This window comes from Syngnathoides biaculeatus, chromosome 22, assembly GCF_019802595.1.
Source record: "Syngnathoides biaculeatus isolate LvHL_M chromosome 22, ASM1980259v1, whole genome shotgun sequence".
Lineage (NCBI taxonomy): Eukaryota > Metazoa > Chordata > Actinopteri > Syngnathiformes > Syngnathidae > Syngnathoides > Syngnathoides biaculeatus.
Window position 1 is genome coordinate 1,627,652 of NC_084661.1, and position 21,066 is coordinate 1,648,717.

A 21,066-nucleotide genomic window follows, 5' to 3' on the forward strand; every position below is an offset into this window, starting at 1 on the left:
AGTGTAATGAACAAAAAGAAAACACGAACCAACTTGCATGTTTTCCCTTACCTCATAAGCACCCCCACCACACACACATATATGCATGCAAACACACACACACACAAAACAGAATGCCAGCCTTTCGTACTGTAACAAAGACATCCATCCATCCATCCATTTTCTGAGCCGCTTATCCTCACGAGGGTTGCAGGAGTGCTGGAGCCTATCCCATTTGTCACTGGGCAGGAGGCGGGGTACACCCTGAACTGGTTGCCAACCAATCGCAGGGCACATGTAGACAGACAACACCCGCACTCACAATCACACCTAAGGGTAAGGCAATTTCTCCAATTAATGTTGGATGTGCACGGAGAAAACCCATGCAGGCACGGGGAGAACATGCAAACTCCACACAGGAGGGCTGGGTTGGAACCCGGGAACTCAGAACTGTGAGGCCAACGCTTTATCAGCTGAACCACCATGCCCCCCATGTCTATATCGAGTGCTCTAATTTGTTTTTATTCATTTAGGATAAATAATGTGTGCAAAGATGTGTTAAACAGACAGTGTTGGGTAGTAACAATATCTTGTTGATATTGTTTAAATTGTGCCCATTTGTCATTAGGTCTGGTATGGTATGGTGGTTTTCACCATATTGTACACATACAGTGAAGAAAATAAGTATTTGAACACCCTGCTATATTGCAAGTTTCGCCGCTTAGAAATCATGGAGGGGTCTGAAATTTTCATCGTAGGTGCACGTCCACTGTGGAGAGATAAAAAGAAAAATCCAGAAATCACAATGTATGATTTTTTTACGATTTATTTGAGTGATACAGCTGCAGATAAGTGTTTGAACACCTGTCTATCAGCAAGAATTTTGAGCCTCAAAGACCTGTTAGTCCACCTTTAAAAGCCCACCTCCACTCCATGTATTATCCTGAATCAGATGTACCTGTGTAAGGTCGTTCACGGCAAAAAGACACCTGTCCACTCCATACAATCAGTAAAACTCAAACTTGTAATATGGCCAAGACCAAAGAGTTGTCCAAAGAAACCAGAGACAACAACTCCATATGTCTTGGAAAGGGCTACAGAGAAATTGCCAAGGAACTTGGTGAAAAAAGGTCCACTGTTGAAGCAATCATTAAAAAATGGAAGAAGCTAAACATGATGGTCAATCTCAATTGGAGTGGAGCCCAATGCAAGATATCCCCTCGTGGGATCTCTATGATCCTTAGAAAGGTGAGGAATCAGTCCAGGACTGCAGGACAGGACTTGGTCAATGACCTGAAAAGAGCTGTGAACACCGTTTCCATAGTGACTGTTGGTAATACACTAAGACGTCATGGTTTGTAATCATGCATGGCACGGAAGGTTCCCCTGCTTAAACCAGCACATGTCAAGGCCCGTCTTAAGTTTGCCAGTGGATGATACAGAGGAGTCATTGGGAGAAAGTTTTGTAGTCAGATGAGACCAAGATTTAACTTTTTGGTCATAATTTCACTGACCGTGTTTGGAGGAAGACGAATGCTGAGTTTCATTCCAAGAACACCATTCCTACTGTGAACATGGGGGTGGTAGCATCATGCTTTGGTGGTGTTTTTCCACACGAGACAGGACGACTGTACTGTATTAAGGAGAGGATGACCGCGGCCATATATTGTCAGATTTTGGGGAACAACCTCTTTCCCTCAGTCAAAGCATTGAAGGATAGGTCGTGGCTGGGTCTTTCAACATGACAATGACCCGAAGCACACAGCCAGGAAAACCAAGGAGTGGCTCCGTAAGAAGCATATCAAGGTTCGGGCGTGGCCTAGCCAGTCTCCAGACATAAACCCTATAGAAAATCTTTGGAGGGAGCTGTGAACGCCGTGTTTCTTAGCGACAGCCCAGAAACCTGTCTAATCTAGAGAAGATTTGTGTGGAGGAGTGGGCCAAAATCCCTCCTGCAGTGTGTGCAAACCTGGTGAACAACTACAGGAACGTTTGACCTCTGTAATTGCAAACAAAGGCTACTGTACCAAATATTAACATTGGTTTTCAAATACTTATTTGTAATTGTATCACACAAATAAATCATTAAAAAAAATCATACATTGTGATTTTCTGGGTTTTTCTTTTTAGATTATCTCTCTCACAGTGGACATGCACCTACAATGAAAATTTCAGACCGCTCCATGATTTCTAAGTGGGAGAACTTGCAATATAGTAGAGTTTTCAAATACTTATTTTTTTCACTATGTATATATATATATTTTTTTTTTTTTTTTTTGGGAGACCGCATGATTCGTCACTTTAAACTGCTCCCTTAGCACAATGTTGGACATTAACACACTTATCTCTTGTTGCTATGTTGTTCTTTGTTCTGAATGTCGTACCAGGGCAGAAAAATTCCTTGTGTGTTTAAACATGAATTTTGAGATAATATATTTCATCTGTCTTCTTAAAAAAAGTAATAAACACTGGCACAATTTTTGCAGCACAGCAGAAACAGAATGCTGCTGTCATATCTGCTGCGACAGTATTTTGTCAAATCCTGAAACTCGAGTTTCTCGTGGCATTAGCAACGTCAAAAAAATTTGAGGAGTTTGCATTTCTGCATAAATCTTCTTTGAGTTTAATTTATCTGCTCTTTGTGTCATCGTGTCAATTAGTTGTCACCTTCTACTCGTTTGCAACACTGGCAAAAAAAAAAAAAAAAAAAAAAAAAAATCACACAAGATTCTTTAAATTGTAATAAATTTGTAGTGAGCTGAAAACGCCAAGACACATTCCAATTTAAGAAAGGACAATCCATTTCAACAATAATTTTAATTCTGATTCAAAAACACAGCATACACAATATTTACTTCATTACAGCGCCAACAAAAGGAGACGCATGTTTTTATGCAAGTTTATGTTCATTTAAAAATTTTACCACCCTGAAAGTGTGAAAAAAATTTTTGCTCATTGTAAGATTTTGGTCTGACAAGGACTCAGTTAACAGTTTCTGGCTTATGTTTTATAGAGTGCCAGGTTGAACGGATGTCAACATGTGAGTTCAAGAATGTAACCTTTTGCTCTCAGGGAAAGAAAAAAAAAAGTTTAAGTTTGCAAAATTTACAGATGGTCATTAGCAAGGCGCCAGGCCGTTCCATACACAGTATATTTTCCAGTTTCACACTATTATCCGCACTATCAGTTATTTGTGTTGTGATGTGCAAAGCAAAGTACATCAGGTTTGCAACTGCAACACTAAAAAGCAACGAGCATCAAACACAGCTTTTTTCCATGTTAAGATGTCTCGAAATTAAAATAAGAAAAAGCTTTCCCTGACCTGGTTTTCCCTGATTCCGACGGACTTTTAGCGCAGCAGGTCAAACAGGTAAAGCTCCAAGATCTGTGAGCTTCCTTTGATGATGATCTCAGCTCATCACATGTCACTGAGGGGAGCATCAACCCTTATTAGGCGCCCATCGAGCGCAAGTACAGATTACGGCACACATTCCTCTTCTACCACTTATACTTGCAGCTTGATCGACATTTTGTATCCCTAGGGGAGCAAAACATATGGAAAATATGTGTCCCTGCTGTGTGGGATGTGTTATTGCAGCAGAAAGAAAAAAACGCAATCCATTCCAGGTGACCGGCTGACCTCTGATTTGCTCGAAATTAGGTGAGCTGAAAAAAAAAAAAAACATTCAATTTGTATTTAATAAGCTAGTAAGTTTCCGAGAAAACCTTTCGGCTCTTTGCATTCATAATTTATGGTAGTCATTGCCTTAAATTTCAGAATTTATAGCTCTGAAAATATACATGTTGCAAAAGCCGAAACACAAGTGGATAACACAGCTACTGCCAATGTGATACATCAAGTATCATATACTATAACCACATTTTACTATTTGAAAGGAGTCACTCCCCTTATACAGAATGTTTAAATAAGCAGTCTGCCATTCAAAAGCATATCAAGAGCACAATTTACCACAATTAAGTCACTCTTTCCACATTCTTCCAGAAAGTTCCTAGCATATGAATATTTTGCAGATTTAAGAAGAATGGCTTTGTCACACCCTTATGTTATTGTAGTTTCTGCAGCAGGGATTTACTCTGGCTCAGTGCCATTTGCTAAAGAAAACCACTTACTGTTGGACAAGAAGCAGTACAGTGGTGGTGGCCCTGAGGCTGTCCAGTCAAATAGTATATTGCATCCCACATAAAAAAAAAAAAGTGTTAATGCTATTAACCATTTACAATACTTTATTGTAGTGTATATCATTCAAGTTCAGTGGAAATTATGAACAAAGGGCAGAGATCGCAGTGCTCAACTATAGATCCACCGAGCAGTTTTCTTCCCTTCCAAAAATCCAATAATTTATGGTTCATCCAGAAAAAAATATTCAAATGTGCTAATTTGCTCCGTTTTCTTTTGTATGACATACAGGGGATTTACCATCATTTTTTAATACTGGACTGCTTTTGGTTGGGTATGAATGTAAAGCTGAGCAGCTGCTGCTCATTGTTTGTCATATTTAGCAGGTGTGGATCTAGTGGGATATGGGGCCACTATCCCCCCAGCGCCACCACCCCCAACTCCTACCCCACAAAATCCTTCATCATACAATCATTATTTTGCCTCCCAACCAAAAAGGCTGTTTGCATTGAACCTTATTTAAAGAAACTACAATTTAACCCTCACTTGAAGAGTTTTATTGTTATTGTTTAAGTGGTGACAAATATAAAAAAGAAATACCAAACCTTCAAAGTATCTAGTATAGTTTTTCTAGGACATGCCATGCCACCATTTTGAATAGACATCCTATATCCAGTTCAAAGTCCAAGAATTTTCCAGTATCCAGATCACAACTATTTACATTTTCACAAAGCTATTCTTATTAATAGAATTATTTACCTCATGTGAATATACCAGTAGACCAGTACTATTAGGATAGGTCGCCATCTGGTGGTAAGAATGACATATTTTCAATTCATTTGCACAACCATCAATTCATTCATCCATTTTCTGAGCCGCTCTTCCACACAAGGGCCGCAGGAGTGCTTACAGCCTATCCCAGCTATCATCGGGCAGTATGCGGGGTACACGCTGAACTGGTTGCCAGCCAATCACAGGGCACATGGAGACAGACAACAGTTACACTCCCAATCACACTTAGGGGCAATTTAGAGTGTCCAATTAATGTTGCATGTTTTTGGGATGTGGGAGGAAACTGGAGTGCCCGGAGAAAACCCAGGCAGGCATGGGGAGAACATGCAAACTCCAACAGGCAGGGCTGCTATTGGCACTGAGGCAGCCCCACATACTTTATTCCCCCGAGTTTCCCGCCAACGATGTTGCATGAATTGATGAAGCCTGGTCAGATTTGGTTGGAACTTTGACTAATGCCCCAGGAAGGTCTAAGGTTAGGTGTCATTGAAATGCAGATTCACACCCTCACACAAAAATATGGAATTCTAAATGACTGCTTATGGATTTCACAGTTAGAATATCCAAACATTGCAATGTCGGGTGTAAAAAGCGCAGAGAAGAAGATTTGAGAACTGGAGCTCAAATGGCGAGAGGATTTCATTTCAGAATTCATTTGAATAGAAATGCACACAGATTTTTGTCACACACAAAAACATTCACAATCGCTGATTAAAATGTATTTTTACAGTGAAAAAAAATTACATTGAGCATCTCTTTAAATTATTGTGACCCGCCCCCTCTCAAAAAAAAACAGATGGCTGTTCATCTCAAGGGGCTATCCATAAATAAAATCAAACTGCATTTGTTATGGAAGTAACAAGACTTTGCCAAACTAAAAAAAAGTACCAGCCTGATAAGACACATGTGTCTAACAACACTTTTTATGAGGTCGGAGTAGACAAACCACACAAAGTTCATACACGGCACTTGTAAAGAAAATACGTCTTGACGTCTACTCTCCTCTGTATATGACAATATTCTTATCGGTCTCGTGAATTTTGATTTCATACAGCATGTTCGGTGCAATTGCCTTCACCATGTTGTTCCATATGTAAACAGCCAGGTTCTCAGTTGTGCTAAAACAGGGGAAAAAAAGTAGTAAGAAGCAATTGTAGTAATAAAAAGACAAATTCAAATCAAATGTACATTATAAGCTGCATGTGATATCTTATATTTGCAACACTCATCACTCCAAGGAAGAGGTATAATCCCCCATAACATGGATTCTCTTTCCCATGTTTTCAACACCTGTGTGTGTGTGTGTGTGTGTGTGTGTGTGTGTGTGTGTGTGTGGTGTGTGTGTGTGTGTGTGTGTGAAGTCGGTAGGGTGTATCTATAGCACAGTGTGGATTGGATAAAAATACAAGTAAATTAATACTAGTGTGGCCGCAGGGTCGAGCAGCTGTTGAGCATTGGCCTCACAGTTCTGAGGACCGGTGTTCAAATCCCAGCCCCGCCTGTGTGGGGTTTGCATGTTCTCCCCGTGCCTGCGTGGGTTTTCTTTGGGCACTCCAGTTTCCTCCCACATCCCAAAAACATGCATTCATTGGAAACTCTAAAATTGTCCTCAGGTGTGATTGTGAGTGTGGCTGTTGTCGGACTCCATGTGCCCTGCGATTGGCTGGCAACCAGTTCAGGGTGTACCCATCATCCTACCCGTTGATAGCTGGGATAGGTTCCAGCACTCCCGCGGCCCTTGTGAGGATAAGCAGCTAAGAAAATTGATGGATGGATGGATGATTATTTGTGTTTAAATATTGATATTGATATTTTGTTGACTTTGTTTTGTTTGAAGCAGTTGTTTAAACTTAAATGACTTTAAAATACGCAATAAAACTCAAAAAGACTGCGTGGCTTAAGAAGGTTTTGATGATCTTGATTTTTGAAGTTTACACGATACAATTTGGATTTGTTTAGATCATCTTATTATAAATAATGCCACTTACCTTATTCATTGCATTGCACATGAACATAAAACTGCATATTTACAAGTCACTACAAACATGGTCTGCGAGTAAGGGAGGCGAGACCTGAGTGAAACCAACTCATGATCAGCTGTGCACATGCAGATGGTGGCGCTTAACCGTGTTGATCATATTAACTCCACTAGAAACAAAGCATAAAATGGACATTCAAGCCACAGGGCCAATTCATTTGTGACACACGTCATTTGGTTTGGAGAAAGCCGAACCCAAATAATGAAATGAGATGTACACCAAGTCCATACAATGGCTTTTCACGACATGCAGAGCGCAACACAAACCACAAATGCTTCTTTAATAGCAGAGGTAAGTAGATTAGCCAAATATTGTACTCGAGGAAGAGTACTGCTACTTTTGAATAATTTGACTCAACTAAAAACATATCGCACATGCATAATGTAAGTAGAAGTACAGTAAGCGCCATGTTGACCATGGTAACAGTGTAAAAGTATGGAGTCTTCTCCACATAAATTATCAATTTAAAGTAAATTCAAACTACTCTCAAAAGTACAATCCGAAATGGTCCATGAGTAAATGTAATGGAATAAATCCATCCATCCATCCATTTTCTTTACCGCTTATCCTCACGAGGGTTGCAGGGAGTGGCCGAGCCTATCCCAGCTGTCAACTGGCAGGGTACACCCTGAACTGGTTGCCAGCCAATCGCAGGGCACATCGAGACAAAGAGCCACGCTCACAATTACACCTTGGGGCAATTTAGAGTGTCCAAATATTGTTGCATGTTTTTGGGATGTGGGAGGAAACCGGAGTACTCTGAGAAAACCCACGCAGGCACTGGGAGAACATGCAGACTCCACACAGGGAAGGCTTGGATTGAACCCGGGACCTCAGAACGGCGAGGCCAATGCTTTACCAGCTGATCCACCGTAATGGAGTAAATGTAAACCGTTAATAACATTCATCCATTTTCTGAGTCACTTATCCTCACAAGGGTTGTGAGAACCATTAATACCCACTTCTGTTTAATAGTTACCATTGTCTGAATAGAAGTAAGCTATAGTGTGGCTGAAGTTGACACATACCTGGCAATATTGGTGAAATACGGGACATCCTTATCCAGGTTCTTATGATCAAGCGGAATCATGATGACTTCCTGAAAACGGAAGAGATCCCTAGAATTATATTCTGCTTTAACTGTAGGTCTCGTGTTTCACGCGGTTACAATATAAAGAAATGCAAGTTTACTTTGTGTTGTCAGACTGGTGTCAGTATTCAGGTCAGTATATAGTACCTATAGTATATCAGTACCTTTGCCAAGTGCGGAAGAAAAATGCATTTCTGTATTAATATTTTTATTTGTTTTAATCCAGATTTCACATACTAAAAAACAATTCCCATTTTACACAGGTTTGACACAGCAAGAAAAAACATTACACACGTGTTAAAAATGACAATAATAGAGTGGCTACAAATACAATGTGTAACTTTTTACTTTCCTCTGTGAAAGTCCGCTTGTATTTTGGGACTAACCAAATCCAGCAGAGGGAATTGTACCTACAATACCTATTAGTCTGCAGAAAAACCATCTGGTTACGCAAACTATTTTTCACTTTAGGATTTTAAAACCTTATGCAAAGTCACTGCAGCTGTGTACTCTGTTCTTATAAACAGTAGAAAATACATCTTAATTTTTTTTTTTTTTTCAGCTGAGTGATGTCAAAGTGGGGTGTCAGGGTATATTTGACCAAATGTACGGAATCCTGATGTTCATTAAGAAATTACACATGATGCCTTTTGACAGTTTAAATCAGGGGTCAGGAACCTTTTCGACTGAGAGAGTCATAAAAGGCCAAATATTTTAAAATGTAATTTCAAAAGAGGCATAAAGTATTTTAAAAAGTAAGTACAAGTGTATTTGCGCATTTATGTAAGACCAACACTTTTAGAATACAATAAGTCTCAGAATTATTTTAAATTACATTGTTACACTGTTGCTCAACAATGATGACAAAAGTACTTCTTAATATTAATGTGACAGCTAGTGCTGCACGGTTTTGGTGATGGCTTTGGAGTTCATACATCATCAGATTAAGCTTCAAGCAGACGTTGAGACTTCCATCCGTTCATCGTGAACGTAATTCAGTTTGTTTTGCCATCATCCTGGTACAGTGGTGAACGGTTCTTGCCAACAAAGATGTATTTTTTTTTCTCGTTTGATTATCTTGTCTTCATGCAAAGTTAGCAAAATGTTTATTGGCAACATCAAGTACTAATGCTTTTGCATACTCTCCATCTGTGAATTTAAACACAGCAGAACACTCTCTCCACAAAGGCTGTCCATTCTTGTTGAAAACTTCAGTATTCCTCATATTTTTTTCTTTGACCGACCTTTATCAGAAGTGTTTTTATAATTACTTGTTCCAACACGATCGGGGTTAGACCCTTCTGCGCCTGTAGACATTGACTACCACACTAAAATATGGCAACCCCACAAGGACAAACCTTCTCTGCACGACAGAAATCGCATGTACAGTATGTTGTTATGTGGGCTCTGCGAGCCATACGCAACTACCCAAAGAGCCATAGGTTCCCGACGCCTGGTTGAAAGGATAATTTACACTATACACTTAAAATATTCAAATATTTCCATCGTCACCTACAAACAAGTGTTAGGGCTTTTGGTAGTTTGAATTATTTGACAAATTTTTCTTCACATGCAATCATTTTAAGTGCAAAACTATAAATTTGCAATATTTATAAAAATCTGAATTACTGCTACAATAACATTTTGTCATCAGAAAATTCTTACAATACTTTTTAAAGTAAGTATTGATGTACTTTGCCTGCCTTTGACTTTAGTAACATTTGATTGTGAGTTTCTTCAGATCAATTAATTGCGACATGGTGACATTATCACCAAAATACTTATATTGTAAACACACAACTTCTCTTTAGTTTTCCCAGTACGATCATCCGATTATCAACTTTTTGCTTTAATAAAAGTGGTTAAAAAAAAAACACAAAAAGTGAGAAAAAAAATGCAACATGCTGAGTTTGTGCTCCTTAAATAAATCTGGTAAAGATTCTTAAGTTTGAAAAAGCCCCCACTTGCTTGTTAATTCATAGCATCCATACATTTTCTTAGCCTCTTATCCTCACAAGGTTTGCAGGAGTGCTGGAGCCTATCACAGCTGTCAACGGGCAGGAGGCAGGGTGCATTATTCACAGCATATGTATTTCAAAACTTCACTTGTCGATCCAAGCGCACGACCGTGTGACTTTTCAACATTGTACTCTGTGTTCTTATAAACAATCGGAAATACATCAACTTCATTTTTTTAGAGGACCCCGTGAAAGCCGTGTACGCACATGCACAGACTTGACCTCACACTTTTTTCACAGGATTCATATATTGTTATTTTCACGGTCATTAAGAACGTGGGTGATGCCTTTGTTACTTTTAATGTACAACTTCACAATGTCATCTATATTTCTCCTTATGGATTTCATCCAATCACGCCACTGAAGTAGGATATAACATTCCATTATTTAAACATAACTGTGAATTACTTGACTGCTGCAGCACTGAACAAATTCACTTTACTGCAGTAGGATCATACAATATTTAAACATTTCAATGTTCATCCACCAACTAGCGTTGGTGCCCTTGTTAGTTTCAATTTTCCACACATTTCACTTAACATGGCATTAGTGTATTTATCGACAAGATCTCGAACCCCTCCCCCACAGAGATACAGCCAATATACTATAATTCCAAGTTTCTTCAAAAATCTTGTAAGCCTATTTACACCATTAACTAGATTTTTAGTTTATCGGCAGCATCAATTTCATGTTTCAAAATTGGTAGGTTAATACAGTACTTATATATAGTCTATGTTCCAAAATGGAACAGATGGTCTCAAGATAGGAAAAGGCCGGTACCGTGTGATTTAAAAAAAAAAAAAAAAAAAAAAAAAAAAGTTGCATTCCGTTACATACTGAAATTTCAATATGTTTTCTATGAAAATTAAAAAGAGGATAAGACTTCATCACTATTCAACTTTACCTTTAGTTGTAAACTAAACGACAAATGAGTGATTGAATCAATGTAGTTTTTAATGGAATTAGTACACATTTGTTGACTTACTAACATCCATGATTTGAGGTTTTAAGGGTTTTGAAATGTTTAAAAATCAGTATTTTATAATTGTCAATTGAAAAAATGTGAATTCCATGTTTCGTGCACTGCAATTGGCTGGCAACCAGTTCAGGGACTACCTCACCTACTGCCCGAAGATAGCTGGGATTAGGTTCCAGCATTCATTCTCACGAACATTCTCACGAAATTTTGAGATATGTGAGTAGTATGGTATAGATTAACAAGCAATTAGAGTATTTTTAAATTTTAAGATTATGATCTTTCCCGGATTTATATGACGACTACAATCACATCATGTTGATGCAAATGTTTTTCTTCTGGCAACAATTGATGATATCACATCCAGTGATGTCACTTCCAGTTTCCAGATAGACTTCCGAAAACCACAATACTCCTGTATTTTACTTTTTCCATTGGTCTTACCTCTATACACCTCTTCAAGTCGGTCAGGTTCATTATCATGCCCGTGGTATTATCGATCTACACAAAAACACACATGCACATAGAATAGTTGAACTGATGTTTTCTCTGTTTTTTCAAATGAAGTAGTCATGTTCAGTAAAGAAATTCAGGATTTGAACACCCTACTATAGTGAAAATTTTCCCACTTATAAATCATGGAGGGGTCTGAAATTTTCATTGTAGGTGCATGTCCACTGTGACAGAGATAATCTAAAATGAAAAATCAGGAAATCACAATGTAAGATTTTTTTAACGATTTATTTGTGTGATACGGGGGCAAATAAGTATTTGAACACCTATCTATCAGCTAGATTTATGACCCTCAAAGACTTGTTAGTCCGCCTTTAGAAGTCCACTTCCACTCCATGTATTATCCTGAATCAGATGCAACTGTGTGAGGTCGTTAGCTGCATAAAGACACCTGTCCACCCCGTACAATCAGGAAGACTCAAACTTGTAACATGGCCAAGACCAAAGAGCTGTCAAAAGACACCAGAGACAAAATTATTCAACTCCACACGGCTGGAAAGGGCTACGGAAAAATTGCCAAGCAGCTTGGTGAAAAAAGGTCCACTGTTGGAGCAATCATTAGAAAATGGAAAAAGCTAATCATGACGGTCAATCTCAATCAGAGTGGAGCCCCATACAAGATGTCACCTCATGGGGTCTCAATGATCCTTAAAAAGGTGAGGAATCAGCCCAGGACTACACAACAGGACTTGGTCAATGGCCTGAAAAGAGCTGGGACCACCATTTCCAAGATGACTGTTGGTAACACAGTGAGACATCATAGTTTGAAATCATGCATGAGACGGAAGGTTCCCCTGCTTAAACCAGCACATGTCAAGGCCCGTCTTAAGTTTGCCAATGACCATTTGGATGATACAGAGGAGTCATTGGGAGAAAGTTTTGTAGTCAGATGAGACCAAGATTTAACATTTTGGTCATAATTCCACTCACGGTGTTTGGAAGAAGAAGATGAATGATGTGCTCCATCCCAAGAACACCATCCCTACTGTGAAGCATGGGGGTGGTAGCATCATGCTTTGGTGGTATTTTTCTACACATGGGACAGGATGACTGCACTGTATTAAGGAGAAAATGACCGCGGCCATGTATTGTGAGATTTTGGGGAACAACCTCAGAGCATTGAAGATGAGTCGTGGCTGGGTTTTTCAACATGACAGGGACACACAGCCGGAAAACCAAGAAGTGGCCCCGTAAGAAGCATATCAAGATTCTGGTGTGGCCTCGCCAGTCTCCAGACCAAAACCTAATAGAACAGTCCACAAACCTGTCTGATCTAGAGAAGATCTGTGTGGAGGAGTGGGCCAAAAATCCCTCCTGCAGTGAGTGCAAACCTGGTGAACAACTACAGAAAACATTTGACCTCTGTAATTGCAAACAAAGGCTACTGTAACAAATATTCACATTGGTTTTCTCAGGTGTTCAAATATTTATTTTCAGCTCTATCACAGATAAATCACTAAAAAAAAAACCATGCATTGTGATTTTTCTTTTTAGATTATCTCTCTCACAGTGGACATGCAACTGGAATGAAAATTTCAGAGCCCTCCATGATTTCTAAGTGGGAGAACTTGCAATATAGCAGAGTGTTCAAATACTTATTTTCTTCACTGTAATAGGATGTTAGTATAGTTTAGGCTTAAATTATTTACCCACATTAGCAAGAAAATGAATATGAAAATTGCTGAAACAACTAAAATTGAGAATGGCTTGAAAAGAGTCTTTTTTTTTTTAAAGAAGAAATTCCCAAACTGAAAAGAACAATAGTTCAGGCTCAATTTACGAGCAAGTGGGAGCGAGGGGTCATGTGGGATGATGGGTACAGATTGTCCTTTATGACAAATGTCTTGCCCGGAAATGATTTCCAAGATAAAAAATATAAGGATTCGTCTGGCCCAAATTGTTATGCAGTGGTTTTGAGAGCATGAGATATCAATTTTACATGTCATAGACTCCATACCTTCATCTTGTTGAAACAATGTCAGATGTGCGGAAGAAGACGAAAGAAAGGGAAGTGTTGAGAAATGAAAACAACTGAATAAATGCTGATGTGATCGTTTTGTTCTTGTAAAAAATAGCAATGAAATATTGTGTGCAACATTTTAATCATATATGTTTTAGATGTATCGTACGGGTCTGGTAGGATATGTTTATCACTGTAAGTCCTTATATGTTGGACATAAACTCCAAAGCAAATTTACTTATATAGCACATATCATAGACATAGTGTCTTTTACATGATTATAAGCATTGAAATAGTTCAAATAAATAAATTACTTGGAAAATAAAATACAATCAAAACATCTTACAGTGCAGAACATTGGAGTTTGGGATTCAAACCCCAGTCCTCAGAACTGTGTGGCCAATGCTCTAGAGCTGGACTACTGTGCCACCATTTTTGTGGAACATAATAGCGAAATGCTACTTCACAATGTTTGCTTTGGAGTCTGCACTCCACTATTCTTTTCAACCTCAGCCTGTCAATCTCATAGCCCAACAGGGTTTTAATTCCATGAGCATTTCTTTCGTATCTTCAGGACCTAAACCATTTCGTGATTTATAGACTAGTAACAGAACTTTAAAATAGGAGAAAATAGTACAAAGGTTGATGTTCTGTCCATCCAAGAGAGCAGGTGGAAATGTAGTAAGGCTAGAAGTTTAGGAGCAGGGTTTAAATTATCCTACCACGGAGTAGATGGGAAGAGAAATGGAGTAGGGGTTATTTTAAAGGAAGAGCTGGCTAAGAATGTCTTGGAGGTGAAAAGAGTATCAGATCGAGTGATGAGACTAAAATTTGAAATTGAGGGTGTTATGTATAATGTGGTTAGCGGCTATGCACCACAGGTAGGATGTGACCAAGAGTTGAAAGAGAAATTCTGGAAGGAACTAGATGAAGTAGTTCTGAGCATCCCAGACAGCGAGAGAGTTGTGATTGGTGCAGATTGTAAAGGACATATTGGTAAAGGAAACAGGGGCGATGAAGAAGTGATGGGTAAGTACGGCATCCAGGAAAGGAACTTTGAAGGGCAGATGGTGGTGGACTTTGCAAAAAGGATGGAGATGGCTGTAGTGAACACTTATTTCCAGAAGAGGGAGGAACATAGAGTGACCTACAAGAGCGGAGGTATTTTATGCAGACGATGTAATCTGAAGGAGGTTACTGACTGTAAAGTAGTGGTAGGGCAGAGTGTAGCTCGACAGCATAGGATGGTGCTGTGTAGGATGACTCTGGTGGTGGGTAGGAAGATTAAGAAGACAAAGGTCGAGCAGAGAACCATGTTCTGGAAGCTGAGAAAGGAAGAATGTTGTGCGGCCTTTCGGAAAGAGGTAAGACAGGCTCTCGATGGACAGCAGAAGCTCCCGGAAGACTGGACAACGACAGCCAAGGTAATCAGAGAGACAGGCAGGAGAGTACTTGGTGTGTCTTTTGGTAGGAAAGGGGAGAAGGAGACTTGGTGGTGGAACCCCAAAATACAAGGAGTCATACAAGGAAAGAGATTAGCGAAGAAGAAGTGGGATACTGAGAGGACTGAGGAGAGGCGAAAGGAGTACATCGAGATGCGACGTAGGTCAAAGGTAGAGGTGGCAAAGGCTAAACAAGAGGCATATGAAGACATGTACACCAGGTTGGACACGAAAGAAGAAGAAAAGGATCTCTACAGGTTGGCCAGACAGAGGGATAGAGATGGAAATGTGTTGACTGGTGCCAGTAGTGTGCTAAATAGATGGAAAGAATACTTTGAGAAGTTGACGAATGAAGAAAATGAGAGAGAAGGAAGAGTTGAAGAGCCAAGTGTGAAGGACCAGGAAGTGGCAATGATTACTAAGGGGGAAGTCAGAAAGGCACTACAAAGGATGAAAAATGGAAAGGCAGTTTGTCCTGATGACATACCGGTAGAGGTATGGAAGCAATTTGGAGAGATGGCTGTAGAGTTTTTGACCAACTTATTCAACAGAATACTAGCGGGCGAAAAGATGCCTGAAGAATTGAGGAAAAGTGTTCTAGTTCCCATTTTTAAGAACAAAGGGGATCTTCAGAGCTGTGGGAACTATAGAGAAATAAAGTTGATGAGCCACACAATGAAGTTATTGGAAAGAGTAGTGTAGCTAGACTCAGGACAGAAGTAAGTATCTGTGAGTAACAGTATGGTTTCATGCCTATAAAGAGTACCACAGATGCATTATTTGCCTTGAGGATGCTAGTGGAAAAGTACAGAGAAGGTCAGAAGGAGCTACATTGTGTCTTTGTGGATCTAGAGAAAGCCTATGACAGAGTACCAAGAGAGGAACTGTGGTACTGCATGCGGAAGTCTGGTGTGGCAGAGAAGTATGTTAAAATAGTACAGGACATGTATGATGGCAGCAGAACAATGGTGAGGTGTGCCTTAGGTGTGACAGAGGAATTTAAGGTCGAGGTGGGACTGCATCAGGGATCAGCTCTGAGCCCCTTCCTGTTTGCGGTGTTCATGGATAGGCTGACAGATGAGGTTAGACTGGAATCCCCTTGGACCATGACGTTCGCAGATGATATTGTGATATGCAGTGAAAGCAGGGAGCATGCAGAGGAACAATTAGAAAGATGGAGACATGCACTGGAAAGGATAGGAATGAAGATTAGCCGAAGTAAAACAGAATATATGTGCGTGAATGAGAAAAGTGGAGGGGCAAGAGTGAGGCTACAGGGAGAAGAGATAGCGAGGGTGGACGACTTCAAATATTTAGGGTCAACAATCCAGAGCAATGGTGAGTGTGGTAAGGAAGTGAAGAAACGGGTCCAAGCAGGTTGGAACAGCTGGCGAAAGGTGTCTGGTGTGTTATGTGACAGAAGAGTCTCTGCTAGGATGGAGGGCAAAGTTTACAAAACAGTGGTGAGGCCTGTCATGATGTACGGTGGCACTGAAGAAACAACAGGAAGCAGAACTGGAGGTGGCAGAAATGAAGATGTTGAGGGTCTCGCTCGGAGTGACCAGGTTGGATAGGATTAGAAATGAGCTCATTAGAGGGACAGCCAAAGTTGGATGTTTTGGAGACAAGATTCAAGAGAGCAGGCTTCAATGGTTTGGACAAGTTTAGAGGCGAGAGAGTGAGTATATTGGTAGAAGGATGCTGAGGATAGAGCTCCCAGGCAAAAGAGCGAGAGGAAGACCAAAGAGAAGGTTTATGGATGTGGTGAGGGAAGACATGAGGGCAGTTGGGGTTAGAGAGGAAGATGCAGGAGATAGGCTAAGATGGCAAAAGATGACACGCTGTGGCGACCCCTAACAGGACAAGCCGAAAGGAAAAGAAGAAGAAGAACAGAACTTTGAAATAGACTATAAAGCGGACTGAAAGCCAGCGTAAAGACTTTAGAATTGGAGTTATATGCTCTGACCTATTTGTTTTGATCACAACTTGGGCTGCACCATTCTGAATGAGCTGCTCTTTTTGAGAGTATAGTCAGAAGAATATTACAATAGTCAAGTCTACTCTATATAAAATCATGGATGAGCTTCTCCTGGTGTGCTTTGCACATGCAAGCCTGAACTATATATTTTCTTCAGATGGTAAAAGGCAGTTTTAGTAATTTAGTAATTGATATGACTGTTGAAATTCAGGTCAGAATCTATAAGATCGCCAAGGTTTCAGACTTGGTCTTCGGTTTTTAAAGAAAGCGAGTCCAGGTATTTGCTTCACAGCAATTCCTTTTTCGTTATTGTCAAGAACAATTATCCCAGTTTTGTTGTGGTTTAGTGGAAGAAAATTTTGTCTCATCCAGTCATTTATCTGCTTTAGACAGTGACACAACAACTCAATTGAACAAAGTGTTGCTGTCGAGGCCTGACTAACGCTTGGTTAAAATTATAGACTGTCTGTAGAGGTCGTAGTCAATTTGGAGTTTGGGCTTTACTACACTATGATTTAGAGCTCCTGACCATCTTTGTGGTCCTCCACAGTGTTCTAGGTCACCAAAGGATAGTCTTAGTTTTAACAGGACTGACAGCATTCATGGCATTTGACATTATCAGGGTGAAATTGTCCAAAAGTTCGTCAACTGTCTTAGCATTCACAGTTTCTGGCACACCTACACTCTCCATAAACATAGAGGCAATACTCTCATTTATGTACCTTTTCTAAACTTGTCTAAACTTTTGGAATAACTTGCAGTTCAAAAAATACACAAAAGTGGTCAGAAATAGCCATATCCTGTTAAGTGATAAAATCTCAACATCCTTAGAGATGATCAGGTCTAATGGGAGGTTGAGGGAAAAAAAAGCCTTATACTCACCTTTCCACGCACTGTAACCTCCACTGTAGAAGGAAATAAGTTAAGGTTAATGATTGGGAAACATTGAACAGTGCTGCAATTGTAAGACTTGACTATTGTAATAGGTCAACTAAGAATTCGGTTGATTGCGTAACATGCATTTTGTTTTAATAGTCTTGAAGTAACTGATGTCAAATATGCTGCACTACTTGTTCATTCCATTACTTGTTGAATTAGTCGCTACTCATTTGCGGTCTACATCGAAAGAGGTGCTCAGCCCATTCATCGAGATTCTCTCTACCCTAATAAAAAGTTGTTTTTTTATTCTCCCCATGGAAGTACATTTTGTCAGATTTCTGTCCCTGTCATCTGCATAGCGTGGAAACAATTCCAACTACTTGCAGAACCATACAAATATTTGTCCAAATGAAGTCGGCCATGATTATATGACTGTAGGAGCTCTTAATAATCATTTGACGTCATTTGCACAGTGACGTGCCAGAGTAAGTACAAATAACTTTAAACTGAAACTGTCCACATTACCTAGTCCACATCTCTCAAATATGCACGTTTACGTTCACAGATACGATATGCAACAGTAGCGAAGATTTCAAAACAAAATCACATGATGACCTCCATTACTATTTGTCTTGTTTTCACAAAGTGAGTTTACCAGTTGTGCTTCTTCAGCAAAAACTCAACCAACCTCTGTAGTTGTGTCCATGCCCGTGAGGATTGTTACATTTCCCGTAGACTTTTACATTATCTTCATCGGTCAGATGAATGCTACAAAAGAGATGATAAACATGAGCCATACAGTAGAGTGTAGTCTACTTTCCGGGGTAAAGACAAAGCATGACAATGGAAACAAGTCTCACAAGTTCTGCCTCATGGTATACCTCACCTTTGTTTTACTTTATTTTTTGTGCAAACAATTCACACCAACCTGTCTTGAAACAGCAATGTATAACGTCCTATTTAGAATTCTAGGTCTTCAAAGTAAAGGCGATCCTTATTGACAGAGCAAATCGGGGTGTCCGGTCAAAATACATTTCGTGTGTGAGGCTAAAGACTAAAGGACATAATGGAAAAGACAGTTTCATAAAAATCGGGTGAGTTAGACAATAGACGTGTTGTGTTTCAAATCATTCGGATACAAGTGCACAAAGCATCCGAACTACTTATGAACCGCATAACACTGTTGTTTTTTATATTCATTCGCAATAATAGTAAAAACATACAGTGGTTCTTCTTTGTTGGTGTTTGTCACTTCTTTGGTGGTTTTCATCACTTCTTCAGCAGACTATGCATCAAAAAAGGGAACTGCAATTTTTTTTTAATTTGAGGGCTTGCCAGAGAACCAGAACATTCATTGCGATTCCAAGCGGTTCTCAATTCTTGATGAGCAACCCTAGTAGTGACACTTTCACTAAAGCGCGGTGGTTCAGCTGATAAAGCATTGGCCTCACAGTTCTGAGGTCCCGGGTTCAATCCCAGACCCGCCTGTGTGGAGTTTGCATGTTCTCCCCGTGCCTGCGTGGGTTTTCTCCGGGCACTCTGGTTTCCTCCCACACCCCAAAAACAGGCAACATTAATTGGACACTCTAAATTGCCCAAGGTGTGATTGTGAGTGCGATTGTTTTCTGTCTCTATGTGCCCTGCGATTGGCAGGCAACTAGTTCAGGGTGTACCCCGCCTCCTGCCTGTTGACAGCTCGTATAGGCTCAATCACTCCCCGCAACCCTCATGAGGATAAGTGGCAAAGAAAATGGATGGATGGATGGATAGTTTCTGTGTGAATACAAATGCCTGCCTTATCCAGGCACTTCAGCTCACAGATCCCTCTGGTGTGTTGCAATAACAATAATGACGCTGTCTAGCATGGCATAGAGTGGTAAAGATAGCTAAAGTGATAAAGAAGGGCTATTAGTAAAAAACAAAACACAGGACTATGAGGACACTAAGATGCATTTTGTGTTGATTTAGATGAAAAAGAAAGAAATAATTGGTGAAAAATATCCATCCATCCATTTTCTGTCAACGACAGGAGGCAGGGTACACACTGAACTGGTTGCCAGTCAATCGCAGGGCGCATCGAGACAAACAGCCACACTCACAATCACACCTAGGGGCAGTTTAGAGTGTCCAATTAATGTTGCATGTTTTCGGGATGTGGGAGGAAACCGGAGGGCCTGGAGGAAACCCATGCAAGCACGGGGAGAACATGCAAACTCCACACAGGGAGGGCCAGGATTGAACCCAGGTCCTCAGAACTGTGAGGCCAACGCTTTCAAGGTGAGTCACCGTGCCACCTGGTGAAAAATAATGTACAAAAAAATGTAAATAGCATCTATATAAAACATGTTGCTAATTATTAAACTTCATTTGTGATAGCTAATGGGAAGGATTTTGCCATTATTTTTTTTTTAATTATTATTACTTTTTGAATACATTTCCTTAGACGCCATTGTCACCTTTTGAATGATAACTACAAATATGTATGGCTTTTCCAAAGGAAATTCGGTGGGCCATATGTCTTTCCCGTCATTGATTAAATTATATAAAATTACCACTATGATGATAGTTCAAGCAATGCAAAAACATTAGCATGAGTATAGGATTAGATTGTTCGACAATACAATTGCAATCCATTGTCTGGTTGAGTAGCAGGGGGTGGGGGGATCTGCACAATATATCTCTAAATTTAAACTAAATAAATGAAGAGTACAGTATGTGGGAAACATTGACGAAATAATTCAGGAATATAAGCATGTTTTGCCTGTAATCGAGAAAAGTAAGTTGACAGGGTAAGCGTTGTTTAGTTTTGTTTCCCGTAAATGTGAACGCAGCTCAGACTGTAGTTGTCTAACTCCATGACAGCAAAAACAATAATTTCAATCAAATTTAAAAAAAAAAGAAAGAAAAATGTGAACGTATGTAAAACCACGCAGCGATGGGATGAGCGTGGATAAGATCGCACGTTCCATGCTTGCGTAGGCGAAGTACACTGTACTTGCTAACAGGGTGGCCAACCAGACCTATAAACATCCTGAAAACATGTTATCATTTGGTCTGAAGGACAACAAGCGTACCTGTGCAGGCGGTGGCATGCGCTGAAGCTCTGGACCCGGGTGATGTATCCCACGCGCTCCACGATACCGTTATTCATGGCGGATCCAGTCATATTCAACTGGCGAGCGTACTGGGGATTATGATTAGAAAAACTGCTGCCGAGGAGCTCCCAGCCTCCCGTGACTCATCCAGCGTGACCATTGGCTTA

The 21,066-nt window shown here is 40.0% G+C and overlaps 1 protein-coding gene across 1 annotated transcript; it reads right to left on the minus strand.

Moving 5' to 3' along the window:
- Positions 1-2,789: 2,789 nt before the first annotated feature.
- On the minus strand, positions 2,790-21,057 carry pts (6-pyruvoyltetrahydropterin synthase). Its single transcript, XM_061811089.1, has 6 exons — positions 20,879-21,057; positions 18,493-18,572; positions 17,808-17,830; positions 11,477-11,533; positions 7,977-8,047; positions 2,790-6,027 (listed from the first exon to the last, which is right to left on the minus strand). Exons 1-6 carry the CDS (start codon positions 20,968-20,970, stop codon positions 5,904-5,906), a joined length of 447 nt encoding a protein of 148 aa, XP_061667073.1. The 5' UTR covers positions 20,971-21,057; the 3' UTR covers positions 2,790-5,903.
- Between the last annotated feature and the right edge of the window lie 9 nt (positions 21,058-21,066).